This window comes from Electrophorus electricus, chromosome 21 (assembly GCF_041902795.1).
Source record: "Electrophorus electricus isolate QZ-2024a chromosome 21, ASM4190279v1, whole genome shotgun sequence".
Classification (NCBI taxonomy): Eukaryota; Metazoa; Chordata; class Actinopteri; order Gymnotiformes; family Gymnotidae; genus Electrophorus; species Electrophorus electricus.
This window is the reverse complement of record NC_137517.1, coordinates 2,615,229-2,637,763: the sequence shown is the minus strand read 5'-3', so window position 1 is coordinate 2,637,763 and position 22,535 is coordinate 2,615,229. Positions and strand designations below refer to the sequence as shown.

The 22,535-nt window shown below is 50.8% G+C and overlaps 2 protein-coding genes across 5 annotated transcripts in view; both read left to right on the top strand.

The window, feature by feature from the left end:
• Positions 1-7,377, top strand: part of col24a1 (collagen type XXIV alpha 1) — a 94,767-nt gene extending 87,390 nt beyond the window's left edge. For 2 of the 3 annotated variants that reach the window (XM_035521492.2, XM_035521491.2), the window contains 6 exons: positions 223-249; positions 1,510-1,572; positions 2,457-2,625; positions 2,895-3,004; positions 3,860-4,066; positions 4,304-7,377. In XM_035521492.2, the coding sequence (XP_035377385.2) occupies positions 223-249; positions 1,510-1,572; positions 2,457-2,625; positions 2,895-3,004; positions 3,860-4,066; positions 4,304-4,450 (723 nt within the window). In that variant the 3' untranslated portion in view covers positions 4,451-7,377. Of the gene's footprint in view, positions 1-222; positions 304-1,509; positions 1,573-2,456; positions 2,626-2,894; positions 3,005-3,859; positions 4,067-4,303 lie in introns of those variants that run through there. The other variant, XR_014119071.1, reaches the window with a different exon arrangement.
• Positions 7,378-7,759: 382 nt separating this feature from the next.
• On the top strand, positions 7,760-21,307 carry znhit6 (zinc finger HIT-type containing 6). Of its 2 annotated transcripts, none has more exons than XM_081704403.1 (10): positions 7,760-7,978; positions 8,234-8,299; positions 8,400-8,506; positions 8,806-8,885; positions 8,983-9,083; positions 15,149-15,214; positions 15,381-15,461; positions 16,698-16,778; positions 18,972-19,096; positions 20,187-21,307. In XM_081704403.1, exons 1-10 carry the CDS (start codon positions 7,905-7,907, stop codon positions 20,990-20,992), a joined length of 1,587 nt encoding a protein of 528 aa, XP_081560529.1. In that variant the 5' UTR covers positions 7,760-7,904; the 3' UTR covers positions 20,993-21,307. The 2 variants fall into 2 exon arrangements, with proteins under 2 accessions (XP_081560529.1, XP_026889038.2); XM_027033237.3 differs by having other exon boundaries at positions 7,765-7,978; positions 8,806-8,894.
• The last annotated feature ends 1,228 nt before the right edge of the window (positions 21,308-22,535 follow it).

The window sequence follows — 22,535 nt, the reverse complement described above, 5'->3', positions numbered from 1 at the left end:
GGGGCAGATAAGGGCTGGGGCAGATAAGGGCTGGGCCTGATCTTCACGGGGCGTGTAAATGCTGGAACCAGGCATGTTCCAGACATTCACAGTCTGCAGATGTTTGCTGAAGCTGCTCTCCCAGAAGGCGATGGAGATAACCCTCACTGTTCGGCCATCAGTGCTGAAAGGCTCAGGTGCTAACTCCATGCTGATGACATCCTTCTCACTGTTGTATCGTAGGGTCGACCCGGAGCTCCTGGGCCAGCGGTAAGAGCCATGTTCCATATCACATAAAACCAAGGAACTTCAGGAGAAATATGGGTGGGACCTTCTGTTGTTTTTTTGACATTGTTGTCTATCTTTAGAATGTTAGTCACTGAAAGTCTGCTTCCGTTTAACATTTCCACGTTATCGGTGGCCTCGAAGCATGCTTGAACGTCTGATTTGAATCAATTTCACCATCCTCCTGCAGTCAGTAGGGGGGGATCTGTGTGTGTTTAAGGATCTGTGGCATAACGCAAGTGCAGATGAATCATGACACATGTGTGTTTGGCTCGCTGCCATAGTTACAGTGCAGACCATATGTTTGCGTGAGAGATTCAGAGGTCAACGGGAGTGATGGGAATCTGCAGGAGCTAGAATCAAGCAGCGGGGTTGATGTTGGCAGAATATGGGAAGATACACACACACACACACACCAGGACACCAGAAGCTCTCAGCTATGCCGTGTGGAAGGTTCTTGGGAAGTGTTTATATAAGAAAATCTTTCCTATAAACTTCGCTGAAAAAGAAAAAAAAACAAACTAGTGCATTCAAAAGTTATGCCGTGTCTCCGACAGGCCAGAACAGAGTTCTGACCTGCAGGCCCTCCCCGGATTACTGAACACTTCTGTAGACCTGTTCTGAGTGCATCTGTGTGTGTGTGTGTGAGTGTATGGTGTGATGGCTGGTGTGTGAGTTGTTAGCTCTGGAGGTTATAATGTAGACAGCAGTGGGATTTAGCACATCCCTTCATTGGAGGGTTATGGGTTACAGTTAGGGGTTAGGGGTGGGTTAACCCTACTACCTCTCTTCATTAGAGGCTTAGGGCTAGGGCTTAGGGTTAGGGTTAGTGGTTAGGGGTTAGGGTTAACCTTAGCACCCCCCTTCATTAGAGGGTTAGGGTTAGGGTTAGTGGTTAGGGGTTAGGGGTAACCCTAGCACCTCCCTTCATTAGAGGGTTAGGGCTTAGGGTTAGGGTTAGGGTTAGTGGTTAGGGGTTAGGGTTAGGGTTAGGGTTAGGGTTAGAGTTAGGGGTTAGGGGTTAGGGGTAACCCTAGCACCCCCCTTCATTAGAGGGGTTGCTCCAATTATTGCCCTCTCAGTAATCACATGTCCTAGTGCGACATACCGTACACAGTGTGCAGGCCTGGTGTCAGTTTTTATTCCTCATACTACAGCAAATGTGACTTTCCAGAAAGGAGGGAGCTGATCCAGGACCAGCTGTTTTACTATGAGTTGGTTTTGCTTAATGTGATCTGCTTCCAGAGACGCCTGCGCGTGGATGCAGCCACACTGGCCTTGGCGGAGTCCAACACGGCACTGCAGGAGGTACACGACAATCCTAACCCCTAACCCCTAACCCCTAACCCTAACCCTAACCCTAACCCCTAACCCCTAACCCTAACCCTAATCCTTGGCAGAGTCCAACACGGCACTGCAGGAGGTACACGACAATCCTAACCCCTAACCCCTAACCCTAACCCCTAACCCCTAACCCCTAACCCTAACCCTAATCCTTGGCAGAGTCCGACACGGCACTGCAGGAGGTACACGACAATCCTAACCCCTAACCCCTAACCCCTAACCCTAACCCTAACCCCTAACCCCTAACCCTAACCCTAATCCTTGGCAGAGTCCAACACGGCACTGCAGGAGGTACACGACAATCCTAACCCCTAACCCCTAACCCCTAACCCTAACCCCTAACCCTAACCCTAATCCTTGGCAGAGTCCGACACGGCACTGCAGGAGGTACACGACAATCCTAACCCCTAACCCCTAACCCTAACCCCTAACCCTAATCCTTGGCAGAGTCCGACACGGCACTGCAGGAGGTACATGGCAACCCTAACCCATCAGGTTATCAGGACCCATTACCAGAGTTCACTGCTGCAATCATGTCCAGGAAAACTTACTCAGAGGATGAGAAAGACAAACAGAGAGTAACAGAGAGTCCTTAAATGTCAAATAAATTTATTTAAAAAGCTTCCTTCCGTGATGAGTGTTCACACAATGTTTTTGGAAATATCCATGCAGACTAGTGAGCACTGGTCCTTGCATTCCTCCTGTGTGTGTGTGTGTTTTAATAAGACACAAATTATGTTGCTTTCTATTACAAGGATGACTCTAAGTGTATGTGACTGACAGGGACCCTAAAAAATTTGTCTCCTACACTAACGTGAAGGTTCTCCTTCACCTTTACCACTCTGCAGAGTTACCAGAACACTCAGGTGTCCCTGGCGGACCAGAGCACGGAGATCTTCAAGACCCTGGACCAGCTGAGCAACCTGATCGACAGCATCAGGACACCAGTGGGCTCTCGCGAGAACCCTGCCCGCTTCTGCAGAGACCTCCTGGAATGCCAGCAGAGGATGGCAGATGGTGAGAGAAACATCTGTCCACTCACCTGTTTGTTAGGTCATTCCTTCCTTCCTTCTTTTGTTTGTTTAGTTATACAGTTCACATTTTAAGTCTTTAACTTCCTGTTGAATGTATCTTTAACTTCGTGTTGAATGTATCTTTAACTTTGTGTTGAATGTATCTTGAACTTTCCGTTGAATGCCAATTGAGTACAGAGCTAATTCACCCTGAACCGGCAATATATTAATGGCTTTGTTTTGGGGTTTTTGGGGTCTTTGTGTTCTGAGCAGGAATGTTCTGGATTGATCCAAACTTGGGCTGCACTTCAGACGCTGTCCAGGTGTTTTGTAACTTCTCAGCAGGAGGCCAGACGTGCATTCACCCCCTCGCCACTGATAAGGTACTAACATACCACGCCCAGCTACAATACAGAGCCCTCAGAGCGTAGCGGGCACAGCGGCACGCAGCCAAGAGTTTCGGGGAACATGCTCTAACCTCAAAAGATTCCGTACAGGAATTCAGATGCTACACACTCACACTCTCTCTCTCTCTCTCTCTCTCTGTTTTCCTCTCTTTTGTGCAGTGTGCACTCGTAGGCCAGGTGTTTTTCCTTCTTCTGCCGTTTAAAAAGTGTGATTCACCGATGATCTGTACTTTGAATGCATCTTACTACCAGTCTTCTCAGATCCTAATCTTCTCCATTCCAAAACGGAACACTGATCAGATTTTCCTCTGCTGTCATTATCCCGTCTGATGTTGCCTAAATCGAGTACATAATGGAAATCCGAGTACATAATGTTCTTTCTCACTGATGGCAGCTGTCTTAGTCTAGTGTGTCATGTCAGTGCATTAAACTGGTGTCACCTGACTGTGTGTGTGTGTGAGGTGTCTAACTGGGCACTACCGAGCACTTGGTTGTCTGTGAAACGGGTGCAGCTGGCAACCTGAACCAAGGTGGCACCCATGGGGACAGAGAGGGGGTGAAAGATGTCTTTATTACCCCCCCCCTTCCCAAAAAATCCCAGTACGTCCACCATGGCCTGGTTTGTATTGGACACAGACATGTGCAGAGTGGCCCAGTACACCGTGGGAGAGGTACCAGCACCAACCAGTGTCTGTGTTTTAGGTGTGAGACACATTTTCACTCCTCATCGTGACAAACCGAGATTCCTAACAGACTCCGTCCTCTGAACAGGCCGTGAAATGGGACTCCATTCAGGGTGTTGGTGAGTGTTGTTCTTGTGTGTGCCTCTAGGTGGCGTTCGGCGTCAGTAAGGTCCAAATGAAGTTCTTGCACTTGCTGAGCACAGAGGCCACTCAGACCATTTCACTCCGCTGCCACAGTGACCCGGCAGTGGTCGCCACGGAGACGCCAGGGCCCTTGCGTTTCCAGGGTTGGAATGGCCGGGTGTTTGAAAAAGACTCTAAACTGCAGACGCAGGTGCTTCAAGATGACTGTGAGGTAAAGCAAAAGAGAGAGAGAGAGAGAGAGAGAGGGAGGGAATGGAAAGGGAGGATGTCAAGGAATGGGAAATTTTCCTTTGTGATGTAAATTTTGTGAATTTCCATCATTTAATGTGATAGATATATTCGATCCTGTATATTAGCCTTTGCACTAATGTAAATACTGATCTATGTTTCCATGGGAAATTGAGTCTGGGGGTAAATCTGGGTGTGTATTTGGCGTGAATGCGGGCAGGTGCACGACGGCAGCTGGCAGCGATCTTGGTTCCTCCTCCAGACTCAGGACCCCGCGCAGCTCCCCGTCGTGGCCGTCCAGGGTCTCCCACCGAACAGCACAGGGGCCTGGCGCCACCTGGAGGTGGGACCCGTCTGCTTCCTCTGAGCCTGTCTTCCACGCCCCTTGTCCAGGCCCAAAGGGACTTGCGCGTCAAGATGGCTGCTCTCACATCGGGGCTGTTGAGAAAGGAGGTTCTCCTGGCATGTGTTGGGGGTTTCCCACTAAGCCCCACCCCTGTCCCCCATTTACAGGGGGTTCCCCACTAAGCCCTGCCCCTACGCTCTCATTTATGGGGGGGGTTCCCTGAGACCACTAAGCCCCACACCTACCCCCCATTTACAGGATGGCTCCATGAGACCACTAAGCCCCACCCCTACCCCCATTTACAGAGGGTTCCCAGAGACCATTAAGCCCCGCCACACCCCTCATTTCCAGAGGGTTCCCCGAGACCACTAAGCCCCGCCCCTACAGGGGGTTCCCCGAGACCACTAAGTCACAACTCACATCCTTCCACAAGTCAGCTGTTGTGGAAATGGGAAGTTGCCGCCCAACCCCCATTTCCACAACAGCTGACTTGTGGAAGGATGTGAGTTGTGATCGGCTTGTTCTAGCAGAATACGCAACCGAGGCAGGACTGGGTGCTAATGCACAGTGAGGAAAATACTGTTGTTTTGATTGATGAATAGACACCATTTTTTTGACAAAACAGCTAGAAAAAGAGTTTTGAAATGGGTACCTGGAAAAAAAAAAATTTTGAAAACCTTTTTTTCTATACCATTTTTATCTATGTTTTTTGTTGCTGAAATTTGATCATTTTGTTCACCACTTTGCAGACCTGTCCAATCCAGCTAGCGAGAGAGAGAGAGGGAGAGAGAGAGAGGGAGAGAGAGGGAGAGGGAGAGAGAGAGAGGGAGAGAGGGAGAGAGAGAGGGAGAGGGAGAGAGAGAGAGAGAGAGGGAGAGAGAGAGAGAGAGAGAGAGGGAGAGAGAGAGAGAGAGGGAGAGAGAGAGAGAGAGAGAGAGAGAGAGAGAGAGAGAGGTCTGACTCCATTTAAAACCCCACTGATGTGTCAACCTGAATCTAGATTTATCCCCATTATGCATTTATCTGTTATGCATGTGGATCGGTCTACTGCACCCCTCCCCACTCTCCTTCCAGTAAATCCACCATACCCCCCCTCCCCCCAAAAAAACCCCTCACAACCCGATACACTAAAACAACGTTTCCTGGACTCATACGTTATGATGTCTCACAGAGAGAATGTTGGCTCTGTCATACTTGCTCCTTACATTCTATTAAACACACTTGCACTGGGATCGGATCTTAGCTCATCGTAGTCTCTCTGAAAGGTCCAATAAATACAGAGTACTCGATCCTGGATTGTCTCACCCTGGCCGAGGAGTGTGAGATGAGTGAGAGAGGAGTGTGAGAGGAGTGAGAGATGAGAGAGAGGCGTGAGAGAGGAGTGTGGGAGGAGTGAGAGAGGAGTGTGAGATGGGTGAGAGAGGAGTGAGAGAGGAGTGTGAAAGGAGTGTGAGAGGAGTGAGAGAGGAGTGAGAGAAGTGAGAGGAATGAGAGAGGAGTGTGAGAGGAGTGAGAGAAGAGTGAGAGGAGTGTGAGAAGAGTGAGAGAGGAGTGAGAGAGGAGTGTGAGAGGAGTGAGAGAAGAGTGAGAGGAGTGTGAGAAGAGTGAGAGAGGAGTGAGAGAGGAGTGTGAGATGAGAGAGAGGCGTGAGAGAGGAGTGTGGGAGGAGTGAGAGAGGAGTGTGAGATGGGTGAGAGAGGAGTGAGAGAGGAGTGTGAAAGGAGTGTGAGAGGAGTGAGAGAGGAGTGAGAGAAGTGAGAGGAATGAGAGAGGAGTGTGAGAGGAGTGAGAGAAGAGTGAGAGAGGAGTGTGAAAGGAGTGTGAGAGGAGTGAGAGAAGTGAGAGGAATGAGAGAGGAGTGTGAGAGGAGTGAGAGAAGAGTGAGAGAGGAGTGTGAGAAGAGTGAGAGAGGAGTGAGAGAGGAGTGTGAGAAGAGTGAGAGAGGAGTGTGAGAAGAGTGAGAGAGGAGTGAGAGAGGAGTGAGAGGAGTGTGAGAAGAGTGAGAGAGGAGTGTGAGAGAATGCTGGGCAATGCCAAGAGTGCGGGAGGTGGCAAGGGGAGTGGGCGATAAGAGTAGCAGCTTGCGTTTCCATAGTTACTCACGCAAACAGAACGACAGCCTGGTGTGAACTCGTCCGTCTCTGCATCCGTGACCTTCTACCTCCGACCCGTATCACCTGTGAGGACAGCCACTCATGTGGAGGTGTTTGTATGTACTGGTTGCATCACGGTTCCTCCTGTTGTTAGAGTACTTTGTTTTAAAGCGGTCTTTTCATTCATTCAGAGCCTAATTTATATAATTACTGTGTTAATAAACTGTGATATATTGGCTTTATTTACGTTTTATGAAAGAAGGGTCGTGGATCCTGTCTTACGGAGAAGTCACATACCAACGTCAATAAATTTGGTTCTTTAAACCAAAATAAACAAAAGAAAACAAAACACACAAGCGAAGTTTTGGCATGAGATAGTTTGCTATTTAATAACTGATCATGCATGTCTAGCGGAATGAGTGTGTGACGTCTCAGTAAGGCTAGGGCCCACGTGGTGCTGTGCTCTACCCTAGGTCATAAGTGAGTGAACTTTGTTTTTTTCTTTTGCCTGTGTATATTTTGACAATATATTGTTTATTTATCTTTTTTTCTTTTTCAAATGATTGTACTCCAATAAATTATATCTCTGACAGAGATTTATCTGTTCACTGACACAATTAGTCCAAATTATTATTTATGTAAGATTTGTATTTGTATATACACACATAGGTGCATTGATGTATGTTTATGTACTGTCATGCACTGGCAGCTAGCGCAGGCCAGAGTTCACAAAGAGCCACTCACAACTCCCAGGTTTAACTCATATTACAGTAAATCAGCTGTAATATTTGCTCTGAGGAACAGCAAAATGTAAATATATTTGACATGACACTCAATAAACTAGTTTGAATTCTACTGTGTTCATAGTCATTATCTTTTTGTAGTTGTTTTAATTGTCCTTGCTGACAAATTACATTTTTTAAATCGGTTTAAACACTAAAAACTAATGCAAAATGAAGTAAAACCAGGAACCCTTAGGTGTCATTTTTTTGGAGTAAAGCTGGACAAGTCTACCTGCTACGGATCAAAAGGAGCTTTGAGGTATGTTTAGCACGTTATTGGACGTTATTGTGAAGTTTCTCATGAATGTTCAAATGCGCGATGTCTAAATGCATTGATTTATTTAATTTTTAACTTAATATCAGTTTTATTAAATGACTAAACATCAAAACCACAGCACCGCACACGCATAAACGAACACAATAACACGTGCACCTCCGCTCGGGCCGTTTGCGTGTAGCGCGATTGTCGTAATCCTGTGTCGTAATACCGTGACGTAAACGCGAGCAGAATACGGCAGGTGTGCCGGACGTTTAACCCCGAGGCGGTTCCAGTTGAACCAGTTTGTTGAATTGAGTCGGTGTTGAGGTACGCTGCCTGTAATGGAGAACGCACTGGTCCGGCACGACTCGCCACAGCACCGGCGAGGGCAGAAGCGGAAAATGTCGCTGACAAGGTAAAGGCGTTTAAACGCGGGTTTAGCCGGGCTAGGCTAGGCTAGGCTAGGCGAGCGCATGTGTGTCTGTAAAAGTGACTGTATGTCTGCGCGCAGTTACATGAACTACTCCAGTTTGTCATGATAAGCGGCTTTCTGTTTCTTAACGCCCTCGTGAGAGTTGTTTGCTTACAAATGTGAGCGACACTCTTGGCACGTGAGCTAGCCACCTCGCGTGAACGCTGATGCGTAAAGAGTAACTGTTGACCTCCACAGCTGCGACACGTGCGACGGACAGGAGGCGAAATACAGGTGTCCCAGCTGCCTGAAATACTCGTGCAGGTGAGCGGCTTCAACCTGCTATCTCACGAACACACACACACACACACACACATACATGCACAGCAGTGACCTGTGAAATGTCCCTCTGTGTCCTCTGTAGCCTGGCCTGTGTGAAGCAGCACAAGCTCGTGATTGGCTGCAGTGGCGTGCGCGACCAGACCGCTTTCGTACCCCTTGCTCAGTTCGAGGAGATCAATCTGCTCAACGGTGATTATGTTCAACAACTTTCAACACCAACACCCCCCCCCTTGATGGCTGCATCTGCTCTCATCACTGTTCAGCACCTGTAGGGCGTGCTATGTATGGTATTCAGGTTTGAATCCCGGTTGTGCGTTGCCGTCCACGTTGAGGAGGGGTATCTGACTTTGAGCTGCACGTCTGTGTTTTGACACTTTCTGAGATCTCCCAGTTACTACACAGTAAAGCCAGGTCTTCCTATACCAGAAATTTAAAATGGATATTCTAGATAATCTTTCTGGAGTCATTTTTATTTGATTCACTTTCAGACTACCGCTTCCTGGAGGAGACAGCGCGGGTGGCAGACATGCCTAGACGCGACGCGCTGCTTCACGGGCCGCCCCACCACGTACGTTTGGTGAGTGTGCTCTGTGAACTCTGCGCGGGCTCGCGCAACATCTGCGAGCCTCTCACCGCAACATGTCCTGTCTCTGCACTTCCTCCAGGCCATGGCTAGGAAGAGCGCCAGGATGGCCAAGGTCACCCTGAAGCTCCTGCCCAAGTCCTTCAGCAGGCACAGAGAGAACACCACCTTCTACAGCAAAGCGTGAGTGTGTGTTCCTTCCGCAGTGTGAAATGGGGCAGATGGGGAGAGGTCTACTGAGAATAAAGAGAAAGATGGAGGGAGAATGGAGAAACCACAGAGAAGCCAAGGAGTGAGGCGTGAGCAGAGTGGAGACGTTCCACCGGGTTGGGCCACTGGGTGGCGCTCTTGTTTAGTGCAGTCGGCAGTAGTTTTACCAGCACTAGAACAGCTCTCCGGCTTATGGCGTCGAGCACAGTCTTCTCCCATACTGGAGGGAAACACACACACAGCTTCTTCAGTGCCAGGGGGGAAGTGTAGCCTGACGACGGCTGCCGGGCGATTCCTGGCTCTCCTTTGTTGTGCCCCTCGCTTTCAGTGAACCCAGCTGTGTTTGAGCCTTTGGCTTCCCCTCGAGACACATTCTTCAGTGTGTGGTGGGAGTCTCTCTGAGCACGCGTCGCAGTTTTGGAGCGCCCACATTCCAGATGGTTGTGTGTGGTCACCGTTCCTGCCCCTTGGTGTCCTCTGCGCTTCGTCAAACTAGTACGCGAGAGAGGAAGGACACCTGCATTCATGTGGCACGTGTGTTTGGGGGCGGCCGTTGAACGCTCGGCGGGACGTGATGCGTCACTGGAGCCATGCCAGCGATGTCCCAGGCGCGCGCGCTCTCCAGAAGAAGCGCCAGCGCGGTGTCCCTCTTTGCGAGTCCAGGCTGTAGAGGGCGCCGTTGCAGCCAGAACATGAAAATCCCACCACGACCTTTCGTATGCGTGTCTGCACGCTTCACGTCAACACCACCTGACCGTGCCCGCGTTCTGCCAAGGGAAGGCTTTTTCGTCTAAACAAGTTCCCTTGTTTACCTGATGCTTCCTTATTGGATAAAGATCTCAACAACCATGAAGTATGTTGCATCATCCCAAACTGTTTGTTCCAGTTCAGGCAATAAGCTAAAATCCTTGTTTTCCTGTTTCTCCAAGAAGCATGGATCCCAAAGCCCCTGTTCTGATTAGCCAATGAAAACACATCGGCGTCACGTGATCTGGCGGGCAGAAGTGCGGCCGCGCTCAAACCGTTGCGTGGACAACGCTGGTGGGTCGTGTTGCTGTAAACAGGCTGCAGGCTCAGCCTGGAATGTCAGAGAAGATCTGGTGTCTCAGTTTTAAATAGGAAGGGGACTCCGTATTCCATGGTCACAGGCTTCCCGGGACAGCACCGGCCTCCTTTCAGCGTCGTTTCTGTAGGTTTTCCCAGAATACGCATTTACACGTGTATGTCTCGATGAAATCCTTCCCACAGTCCCGTGGAATACGGCGGTTTGCACGGGAAAAAAAACAAGCCATCCGAGCTTGAGTTCCAATGAAATCCCTCTTCAGGTCCATCCTCTTGATTGCACGGGAACGGGGGGGTGGGTGGGTGGGTGGGTGGGTGTGTGTGCGCGCGTGCGTGTGTGTGGAGACAGAGATCTGAGCTGGGTACAGCAGCAGGCCAGAGCAGGAGTTTCACAACGTACTGAGTACATAATATAAAAAGCAGATGTGCGCTGTGTGGAGGCTGCTAACACACCTCCACATCACACCACACTTCTCTCTCTCTCTCTCTCTCGCCCGCCCGCACACTCTTGGCCCGGCAGGCTTCACGCTTGGCTGCTGGGCCAAGCTTTGTTTATACATGTTTGTGTGCATGCGTGTGTCTTTGCGTGCGCTTTTGTTTGTCGTTAGACAGTGCGATGCAAACCAGCCCCTCCCATCCCCCCTCCTGGAACGGGCCTCAGCGGGGACACGCTCTCCCCATGGCGTCCATTGTCCAGCATGAGAATGCGGAGGCCTCCGATATTGCCGCAGGCAGCCAGACGCATGGACGCTGTGCTAGGAACACTTGGGAACCGTCGGCCACTTGCATTCTTGCCTTATTTATCATGCTGCCGCCGGAACCTTCCACCTCCAGGGGAGAGGGAATTGGGCATTATGGGAAGGAGAGTGGCTGCAGTCTCGTTAGTGGTCTCTGTGTTCAGGGCGGGAGCGCCGCCTCCATCCTCTTCCACCCGCGCACATGCATCTCTGGCCACGTGCAGGCACGCAACTGGGGACTTTGTGTGCGAGCTCAGGAAAACGATGGATCTGGCCCAAGAGAGTGTGGGAACGTTTGGGCAGTGTGACTGTTTCGTTCTCCTCCTCTAGTGCCGCGCGGTCGTTCTCCCGTTTCGTGGAGACACACGTGCATGCTCTCCTGGAGATGTCCCCACGTTTTAGAGTTGGCTGCTGTTATCATGCCTGGAACGCGGCGCAGCCCCATATCTTTGTGCGTCCAGGGTGATGGACACTAATGGATTTGGGGTGTGTGTCGTTTCCATTGTGTGTGTGTGTGTGTGTGTGTGTGTGTGTGTGAGTGACTTACCGCGTTTGTGCACCTGCACGTTTGCATGTATGCGTAATTTTTCCCTTGTGTTTGTGCGTACGCAGCTGTGAGGGTTTCTGCAAAAGGACCATAAAACCTCTGAAGGTCTAAAAATGGAAGGCTGTGCTAGCCTCCAGTATCATTATACACACACACACACACACACACACACACACACACACACAGATTAACACATAGAAATAAGATCCCCCTGGAATAAAGATTAGACACCGGAATCTTGTTTTATGTAGTAAATGAAAATGTTTCATAGTTAAGTCACAGCTATAAACTGCTTCAGTCTGAATCCTCCGCCTTCTTCAGAGAGGTGCTACTGGTCCAGGATCAGCTCCCCTGTCTGAATGAGGGGTATAATACAAGCTGTTCCTGGCCCACACCAGCCCCCCGTGACCCTAAGGCTGGTGTGTCACTTGTATCGCCATGTTTGTGGCCACTTGGTGGAAAGCGGAATTCCAGAGGTGAGGCAGCGGGTCCGAGTCACACGCAGACTTGTCAGATGTTTTTTCTTTGGCATTTGGGTCCTCTGGGGTGGGATTTACCAGCTTCCCTAGGAGGGAACAGGTCTGGGCGGGAACCAGGGCATTCCGAGCCCTGCCGTCATCCATCCCTCTTGCCTGGAAGCTCCTGGACTATCGACACTTTCTGCCTTCCCGTGTTAGCAGTGCCGCTTTTCCGATCGATGTTCGCGGCAGCGGATACCCGATCTACGCTGAACTATTGGTAACGGCGCTGTTACAGTAGCTTAACCGTGGGTTGTCGCAGACAGCCGCGCTCCGAGCTTGTCGGGAACAGCCTTTTACATGGCGCTTTTAAAGTAAGACCGGAGAAGGTGAGGGTACGTTAGAGCCCTCGTGTGGAAGACTGAAACAGGCCTGCGGGGCCGAGTTTAACTTGCAGTACAGAAACGGGGCCTTCACTCACTTTATGGGAGTTGGTAGTTTGGGAAGTAATTCACATGGATATGTTAAGCATGACGGAGACAAAACCAGTTTTGCAACGTGTGAATCGAATTCGTCTGAGCAAGGGTTGTAGTATAAAGTGTCTTTTGTTTGAAATAAGTGTGAGGTCATTTCACTGAAGATTATACAGTCTGTTTCTGATTATGGGGTAGTGGGGAAAAGAGAAACCACACAAGGCCTGAATTTTGTTCCCGACTGATCAAGGCTTGATGTGATTTTCAGACGTGGTGACCCAGAGTACAGGCTCGGGGCCGGTCTGATAACCTTGAGTGTATAATTCACTGCAGGGCTTGTAGTCACACACACTAAGGTCTGAGAGCAGCCAGAATATTTGACACCTTCTGCATTATAGCTGTTTACGATCCCAATCCGGAACCAAAAAAAACCCCTCTGACATCTCGGCTTTGGAAGAATCCAGATGACTGTTTTTAGATGTGCTTTTAAAAAAAAAGATTAAATTTGGACCACAAATGTGAAGTGCTTATCAAAACCAGAGTGCGTAAACCGCACTACAAAGTACCGTACGGCAACCTTCCAGGACCCTGCGGAAGCTTTCAGAAAGCCCAGGAGTTGTTTCTGTTCTACAGCTAGCAACTTTGACTCAAACACCCGCCAGGTGTTTAAACCCCCCCTCCCCTTATGTCTCTTAATAGATTTTCCCTCCTGGAGGGCACAACTGTTGATTTTATCTGTGCATGTACATGCTGACTTGAGTGTGACCCCCACAGAGGCGTTGGCCTCGGGGCGTGCGGTGCTGTCCTCGTGACGTTTGGTGTATCGGAGCTGGATCCTGACTCTGAGCGATGGCCTGATACTGCTGGTATGTGTCCTGACCTCCATGCCTCCGAGCGCCTGCTAGCATCTTTCAGCTACACCCCTTTTTCCATTCTAGGGGGAGGGGTGCGTGTGGGGTGGGGAATTCTTTCCATTCGGTCCAGAGCAGGAACAATGCCCTTGCGCCTTCGCCAACATGCCCCCCGCCCCGGCACTGTCGTAAATACCTGAGCCGGCCGGGCAGCGGAATGCCAGAGCGCCTTCACACCTGCGCAGGGAACCCCTCTCAGCGTTCCATCTGATCCCTGCTGCGAGCATTCCTGAGCGCGCCCCCGCGTGTCTCGCGCCGAGGACGCTCTGCTTTCCGTGCTGGTCCTGCCAGAGCTGGATCGCGGCTTGCGCAGCGTCCCCCCAACCCTGTGAATGTCTCGGTTTTCTTCTGAAGTAAAGATACAGGGAGAGGAGTCTCTGTTTGCGTAATGCTGCCATGTGTTTGGCACTGCGCCCCTGAGGCTCTCGCCAGGAGCTGACGCAGCACTGCAGGTCTGCAGACGTGCCACATCGTGCATCGTTTTGACGAGCTCTTTATGCCAAAACTGGAGTTCGACTACTAATGACTGATATGTAATTTACATATTCATATGTTCACACGGTCTGCATATTCACATCGGTGATTCAGACTAAATCAGGCATGATGTCTGATACGAGAAATCCCAGAATTTCATCATTTTCAGTGTTGGGATCCCCTAATCTAATAAATACAGCAGGCGCCAGGCATTCTACAATGTTATAAAGTTATTACGAGACGCTGGGAGTTGGACATATTTGTCATTATGACTTCTGTTATACTGTTGAACGCCTGTTTTTGGGGTATGCTTGGCAGTCATTTAATTTGGCGTAACCAGAGATCTAGAAGTTGTCTGTATGATCGCTGTGAGCTGGGCTGCAGGATGATATCCCAGTGGCCCTAATTTTGGGCCACGTGTTGCAGGCTCTCCGGTACCTGAGGCTAATGGCACACAGAGAGCAGCTCTAGCTCTGACGCCTCGGCCGCCTGTCCCGGTGGTGCCGTGTGCCAGGTCTAATGAGGCAGGCGTACAGCCAGGAAACGCTGTGTTCACTGAGCAGTTCAGCGAAGCCTGAGAAGCCCAACGGCATGAAAAAGTCCATTTTAAAATCCTATGGGGGAGCGCGGGTGCGCTTGTTGTGTTTGGCACCTTGAAGCGGTCCCCTCTCGGTCCAGTGCCGTGGTGCGATCGGCGCTCTAGGTGGGTCCAGCCTGGCACAGTTTGGGACGCGGGGCCTGGACGCGGGCTCCAGTGCCTATCGTCTGTTTGTTTATGGCTGGGATTATCCGCGTTACGGGAGAGTGCGCAGCTGTCATCCTTTAAATGATGCTTCCTGTGCTCGTGGTGTGTTTAAGCCCATCTAAAGACAGAGGTCCAGAACACGAGCCTGTACGTGCGTCATGGTTACACCACTAATCCTCCCTCACTCTGACCCCACGGAAGCAGCGTAGTAGGCACCCACAAGGTTCTGAACTGCTGCTGTTAGCATTTGGTCTAATGGACAGGCAAGTTTTATTAGAAGTAGTGTTAGACTATCTGTGACGTAAAGAGACGATATAACTGCGCAGTCTCCACACACGCCTCCTTCCTTTCACACCGCTTGGATCTTGGGGCCCTGACGCCGCCTCGGACGCGAGGCTGGGGCCCGTCATCTGGTTCTGCGGAGACGCGGGTACACAGCTGTTTGATGTGGCCGGGTGACGTGGGTGGGACGGCCCGTAACCATAACAAAAGATTTCTTATGACGAAATCCAGCTCGACACTGATCTGGGGTCAGGAAAGTCTGACTGGTCCAAGGACAGGAACCATGAGACATTTTGTGTGAATGTAATCACAGTGGTGTGTGTGTGTGTGTGTGTGGTCATTCTTACAGAGAACGGAAGCTGTACTGGCACCTGAAGCTGCTCTTCCCCCAGTGCAGGGCCGAGTGCACAGACAGGTGGGTCATCTGCTGCCTCGTCTCGTCCTGTACTGTTAACTTCCTGTATATGGAACCATTTTTTTGTGTGTCCAGCTGTGATGTACACTCTTGCGTTTTTGACTGCCTGTTGCCAAGTCCTGCAGAAACACACCAATGTGGCGTTTTGTTTCCACTTGTCCTGCAGGGTGCCGGAAGATCGAGTCCTCCAGGACGTCCTCGTCGACTACGTCCACCCCACCGAGTCCGACCCAGTGAAACGTCAAAGGCAAGCTTCTCGGTCTCTGGCGCCGTCTGTCCTCTGTATATAACACACATGAGCACAGGCTGTGAAATCCGCCGTAGTCCTGTGTGTTTAAACAGTCCTGTAAACTCATCTGACGCTCCCTACCGAGCCGAGTCGTCGTATTCCACTCTGCCGCTCTCGGAGAGGTGCGTCCTGCCGGCGCGGTTCACCTCGTGACCGTTCCTGATCCCAGCTGAGTCTGGATCAGAGTGTCATCATGGAGAGCTGACCTCTGATGTCACCTCACTCAGACGCCCCAGGCGGGGGAAGGTCAAGGTCACATGGGGGGCCGCGCCTCGTCCCTCCCTGCCTCGTCTCTACAGGCGCCGGTGTCGCCCAGGTGTGGCCACATGACCAGTCAGAGAGTGTCGAGGGGGGCTCCTGGGTTTGTGAACGTCCCCTCGTCCAGAGCAGGGGGCACGTCTCCCACGTCTGGTCCACGCCACGTCTGCGGGGTCTAAATATAACTGCAGTTCTCTCCGCCTGAGAAATGCAGCTATGAAAATGAGGCACGGGGAGGCAATTATGGCAGTGAGCTCCACCCCACGCCACAATCCTCAGACCATCAGGAATGTCCCTCTGGTCCGTTGTCCCCCTGCCCAGCGTCTGAGAGGAGTAAGTAGCTGCTGGCTGTGGAGTGGCAGGGGTAACTGGTCGAGCCTGTCGCTGGTGTCGACCTTTGACCTGTTGAGGTGGCAGGAGACCAGAGCTGCGTATGTGTGCTGCATGAAGCCCGTCCCCACTTACTACGTACATATTTCTCTCTTGATTTTTGTGTCCTTCCATTCTTTTGAGTCTCTCTGTCTCGCTCACACTCTCACTCACACACAGCATTGTACAGCCAACAGTATGGAGGAATTTTGGAGCGTGATGACCCTCCCATGACTCAGTGTGAAGTTTGTTTTTTTGCAATAGCTGAAAATCACCATAGTGTCATTGGCTCAGCCTGCACAGGACAGCATGTTCTTTCTTTTTAAACGTGTTCTTGCTCTCTGCGAGGCTGACACAGAGGTGTCGGGGCCCGTGGGGGTGCGGCTCAGGATCACGCTGAAGTCTGTGATGCTCTCCACTGTTATAACAGTGGGTCTTTTTACCGAGTCTTACAAGAGGCCTGCTGCCCACGGGACTCTGTTAGCATGTAATGGGTAAAGAACTGACTCCAGTGACCCCAGTTCAGTCCATTTATCGTGTGTCTGTGTGTGTGTGCGCCTTCCACAGGTTGAAGATATACGTTCCTGCCTTCCCTGATCAGCTGTGTGTATTTCTGAAGTCCGAGCAGAGGCGCCCCGACTCTCCTAGGTATGGCCCTCACCGCCTGTATGCACTTGTTTGAGTCCTGCTCATGCGCTCCAATTAGAAACTGCCTCTACTATATAAATATGCAGTATTTAGTATATAATTTGTTTGGCGAGTGGCTGGACTGTCTGTGCCGTGTCCCGGGTGGCTGCACTCCTGCGAGTGCGGACCCAGCCCTGCGCCTCTGAACCAAGGCACCGAAGACGTTCGTGACCCTCCTGCCCTCTCGGGGTTGACTGGCGCATTTGGAAATGGTCATGAAAATATTATCCAGTATGGTAAAACTTTTGTGTTTTACACTTCAGTGTGTGGGTGGGTGTGGGTGTGTGTGGGTGTGGGTGTGTGTGGGGGTGTGTGTATCTGGACACATCTGGAGTTTTAGGAATTCTTAAGTGGTCTTTCATGACACACAGTCTATATCCCTGCAGCTTAATCTGACAGTTGTTTGGTCAGATGGGAAGACGAGAGCAACTTCTGACTGTGTTCTGAGAAGCTCGGGGGGGGTCTGTGGCAGGCACAGGCGTCGCAATGCCCACATGTGAGCGGGACTTCAGTGTCTGTGTGACATCACTGCTTGAAGGTTTCTGCAGTGCTGTACAGGAAGGAGAACTTGGTTAGGAACATCTCTGGCTCTCTGCTTGGTGTCTCACCGCTGAGACCAGTTTGTATATTTTCCATGTAAATTCCCTGGGACGCTGTAATTTGAGATTCGACTGGTTGATCTGTGTGAGGGGGGAAAAACCAGCCCAAACTCGTTTTCCACTGGAAGTGAACGTATCCACTCTGAGCTCTTCACAGCCCTGTGTGCACCACAGAGTTCTGTGGAACGCCGCCTGTATTTGTGCTGTGATTGGTAGGTGCTTGGATACGCAGGCTAGGACCCCCACCCCACCCTCCGAGGTACTCTCCTCCCTTCAACAGAAACACAGCAAGCCTGTGCAACCTCGTCCATGACCCGCCACACACCCTAACTCTCCCCGAATCCGTTTCCGTAAAGGTGTGGCACGGAGCCGTTCCGACAAACACCTGGATTATTTCCTTTTGTTGTTGACGGCAGTTAATGGCTGGAAGGGAGCTAATGACTCACTAATAAAAGCACAGGAAGGGTGGGGTGGGGATGCTGCTGTGAGAGAGACGTGGAAGTGAGAAGCGGAGAGACGTTGAAGGTGGCGGAAAACGCCCCGTGCCCCCAGGACTAGCGCGGGAGAGCGTCATCCTGCATGTGCAGCTACCACACATGCGCTTGGACAGTGGTGTCTCCGAGGGCAACATGATGTCATGGTTCCTTCAGTTTCGAGAGAGAGAGCGAGAGAAGCTCTGAGCAGCTCTACCACAGCATCTCCTCCGTGTCCAGCACAGCTCTACTGCGGCACCCTCTCAGAGTTCAGAGTGCCGGAGCTGTGCTAATGTCCCCTTACTGGAAGTGAAGAACATCAGAGCCTCGTTCACCTCAGACAGGGGTCTTTGTCTTCGGTTTTCCTTTCATTTCTGTGTGCAGTGAGACAAATATCTCTCTCTCTCTCTCACACACCGCCCCCGGCCTGGTTTGAGCTGCTTGACATAGTGAGAGAAGGGGGGGGGGGTTGGGGGTGAAAAGAATTCAAATGAGAACTAAAGACTGTTCTGTGGGATTGCAGTGAGGTTGCTCTGCTCATCGGTCAGGAGTGTTGATTGAGTGTTGTGCCTCCTGTCCACGCTATAATGCTCCTTCATGGGGCTGTGGCGCCAGGCAGGCGGTCAGTCCCGGTTTGCGGCTCTGTGCAGGGCGTTCTCCCAGGCCCTGTGTTTCTGGCGCGGGACGCTACAGGTGGAGGGGACTGGCTTTTGTCTCTCTTTGGAGGCTCTCTGGAGCTCATCTGCGGCTTGGCCAGCATGGCGGGATTTGTGGGGCTTCTACTGCCTCTAGCCGCCTCCTCCGTGATTTATGGTTTGTTTTTGTGCGCATTCTCCGTAGCTCTTGAGCTGGGTAAAGACTGCAGGAATAAACACGAACTGCACGGAGGAGTTCAGAACAGTTTAATGTCGCGATATCCGACCCTGCAATTCATGGAGGGAGTATAACGGCGGCGTGAACGCGTACCTACCCCTTGCTCTCCAGGAATGGTGGAATCCTGTGGTTTGATCCAGGTTGCCATGGCAATGCCAGCGCGCCGCATGACTGTTTTTTTTCTGTTGCTGTGCGTTCATGTTCTGCAGGTACCACGAGCTGGACGTGAATAAGAGCCTCAGGGAGAACATGAGGTACAAAACAGTGCTGGAATATCCAGAAGTGCACGTGGTCCTGAAGGGGCACCTCGAGGAATACCTCACTCGCTTCCCAGGTGAGGCCCTGCCCCCTTCGCAGCCCCTGGAAAAAGCGTGATCATGGACCACTTCCTGTGGAGGCCATCTGAAACTCTGAATCTCTGAGAACACAAGCCATTTATTCAGTCATTTTAAATCCTTGTGTTTCTCGTTCTCATGTTCTTTTGCCGGTTAGTGTTTGGGTGTGTTTGGTATGTGTGTTTTGGCTTCACCTGGGCTTTTTACAACCACGGTGAGGAGTGTGAACAGCTTCGGGGTGGAAGGACAGCCAAAGTGAGCCAGGCTACCTCTGACTCAGAGCCAGGGTTTGCTCTGTGTTCCGTCTCCACGCTGCTCGCTGAAATGGCAGCCAAACACGCATGCCCCTCTCTTGAGAGACGGCAGCGGGCCTAAGCAACAGCGTAGGAAATGTCGTGTCTCATTTCCTATTTTATATTTGCTTTAAGTGTCTGGCTTCTTTGTTGTTTGTTTTTGTTTTAAGGTTGCTGAGCCTGGAAACAGGAAACCTGCTCGTGCGTGCGTGCGTGCGTGTGTGCGTGTGTGTGTGTGTGTTGGTGTTGCCTCACATTTAATTGCTGATATTTCTGTGCTGTTCTGTTACTGTAGTGTGAAGTCTGCGCCCAGAGATTTGAAATGCAAAGGTTTCAATTTCCTCACGAGAGAAGAGGAAGAAACATGACACATGTTTAGACAGCTTAGAGACTGAGAGAATGACACAGTACCCCCCACAGAGTGGACTCACCCAACACCCCCATCACATGACACGCTCCCATTACCCCACAGAGGGGGCGTGGCTGAGATGAACGGGTGCACACCTGTAGTGTTTAGTTGCAACACATTTTTGTCTCCTCAGGGCTTGAATCAAGGTAGGGTGTGTGTGATTAGGATGGCATGTGTTTGGTGAGTAGAGATTTTCTATCGTCAATAAGGGTTCTTTTCACACTAACTTCACTTTGGCTGCTGATGGACAGATAGCCCCGCCTTCGTTCGCTTGGCCCTTCAGCATCAGCCAGCAATTGGCTGGGGGCTGCTGACACAGTGCAATCACACCCTCGTGTGACCTCTACAGAGTGGTCTAAAGCAAGACATGTTTGTGTTTTGTTTTAGGCAGGAGCAGGACTATGGATCAGAGTGACAGCCACATAGGGAGCATCTCTGTCCCCATGGCACCGGGAGCACCACCCCCCAGGGAGGGCAGGACGCTGGGCACGCATGCCGAGACTGAGCTAGAGGAAGGAGAGATCCGAAGCGATGAGGAGGACGAGAAAGACGAACATGAACATCATGGTTATGGTGCTGGTGGTGTATATCAAAACGTCACTGTGGAAACCGATATCGGTCTTCCTCATGATGTGCAGGAGAAGAAAATGGATGATTTCAAGTACAGTGCCATTGCTGAAGACCAAAGTGTAACCATGGAGACACAGGATCAGGACAGCGATGTAGATGACAGGGTTGCTGCTGATAATGACCAAAGTGTAACCATGGAAACTGGTGTTTTTCCTTCTTCTTCTCATTATGTACATTTAGTTGATGGTGATATTGGCCATCTGGTTGATGTGGATAGCTTAGGAAACCCTATTGTCCAAAATGTAGAAGACCGTCCTCTACTTGTTGAAGTTGGTGGCAAGGACCAGCAAGACGAGACAGGAAGCACAGCGATCGAGGAGACTAATGGCAGTGTGGGGACACCCGATCGTCCTCCAGGTGTGGACCAGCGAGACACAACGGGAAGCGCCGTCATCGAGGAGACTAACGTCAGTGTGGGGACACCCAATCGTCCTCCAGTTGTGGACCACCGAGACACAACAGGAAGCGCCGTGATCGCGGATACTAACGTCAGTGTGGGGACACCCCAGGGGGATGCCCAGGCTGTGGGTGTGGTCATCAGTGAAGGACCACACACTGATTGAATAATTACTGTATTATTTTTGGTTTTTTTAAACTCAACTTATTGGGTTGTCATTTTGCTTCCTGAGCAGATAAAGTTCCAACTGACCTTTTTCATTCTGGGTTTTCGTGTAAGACTGTAACTCCCAATTTGGTGCCCCCTTCCTGACTCGTTAGTATCATAATTCATAATTGCATTGTTAATTATTTACACAGTTCTCTCTGTTCATGTGATAAACAGTGAGTAGTGTGTTTAGATAATGTGTAAATGAATCTGCTACACTGTAGTAAGCAATTTTAGTAACATCCGTGCTTAACAACAAACAAATAAGATTCAATTTGTGTGCGTGCCTGTTTTTATATATTGGGCTTGTGTGAAGGTTGGGTTTTGTAATCCTTGAATAAACGAGGCGTGTGTGTGAGTGGGGGAGAGAGAGACATCTGCCGTTGTGTCCAAGGCTTGTATGTCTGCGCGCGTGGCAAACCCTTTCAGCAGCATGTCTTTGATGCGAGAAAGTTGGTGTGTCTTTTTCCATCACCTTGCTGGGAGGAGAGCTGACGACATCATCGCTACGGCAGTGAGCGTTTTTCTCTCTCTCTCTCTCTCTCTCGTTCAAGTTGTTGGAGTGAATCTGTCGTCTTCACTTTCCTGCTTTCTAATGCTGATATGAAACATCAGCCAGTCAGCGTTGTACAGCCCTGGAGTGTCCGGACGAAGTTTTTCTTTATGCAGAGTATGTATCTCTTGGTGAAACCCCTGTTGATGATCCCTGCTGCCGTGTGGGCAGTAACGTTTGCTGTGCGTGTACTAACAGTGGGCGTGAGGTTCATGGCTCTGGTGTGAACCTCCGCGCGAACGTGCGTCGAGCCGGACTAGATTTTAATGGCCCAGCAAAGAACTGCACATGGCCAAGACTGTAACAGCGCTCCTGCGTGGCGCTTTAGGGCTTAGTGGTGGTGTTCTGTGTAGCGTTATGGTTTGGGAGCCTTAAACGCTTCGAACCTGCGCCATCGTTACATAACCCATGTGTTTTCCTCGGGCCAGCATATTGAGACTTCTTTTGACAAACCCAAAGTTTCTGGCTACCCATTCCTAGGGCGTGTGTGTGTGCGTCAGCGGCGGCAGAGCAGACAGGTTGCTGTCTATCTGCCAGGACATTCTGTCCGTTCCGCGGGCCCCTGGCCGTTACCCAGCGCACGTGGGCTGAATGGCCTCGCTGACGCGAGCCAATGAATGCTCTGCCCTGGTCAGATGTTCTCGGACCGCGTGTTGCCGTGGTTTGCGCCTACTGGAACGGGTGCAGGTTTGCTCGTCACACCAAGGTCATGGGTTCGACTCCCAGGGAGCATGAGTGTGTGTGTGTTAGGCAGCGCAGTGCCCTGATCTGATCGTAGTGAATAAGTCTCTTCTACCATAAAAACCCTTCTGAGGTTAAACACCATGAAACGAATACTTCTTTGTGACACTCTCCCTAGTGGCAAGTCTGTATACACAGTCCAGTGTCACGAACCGCAGAAACAAAATGGCCAAAACTGAAGCTGAGTCATCGGCGGTTTGGCTAACCA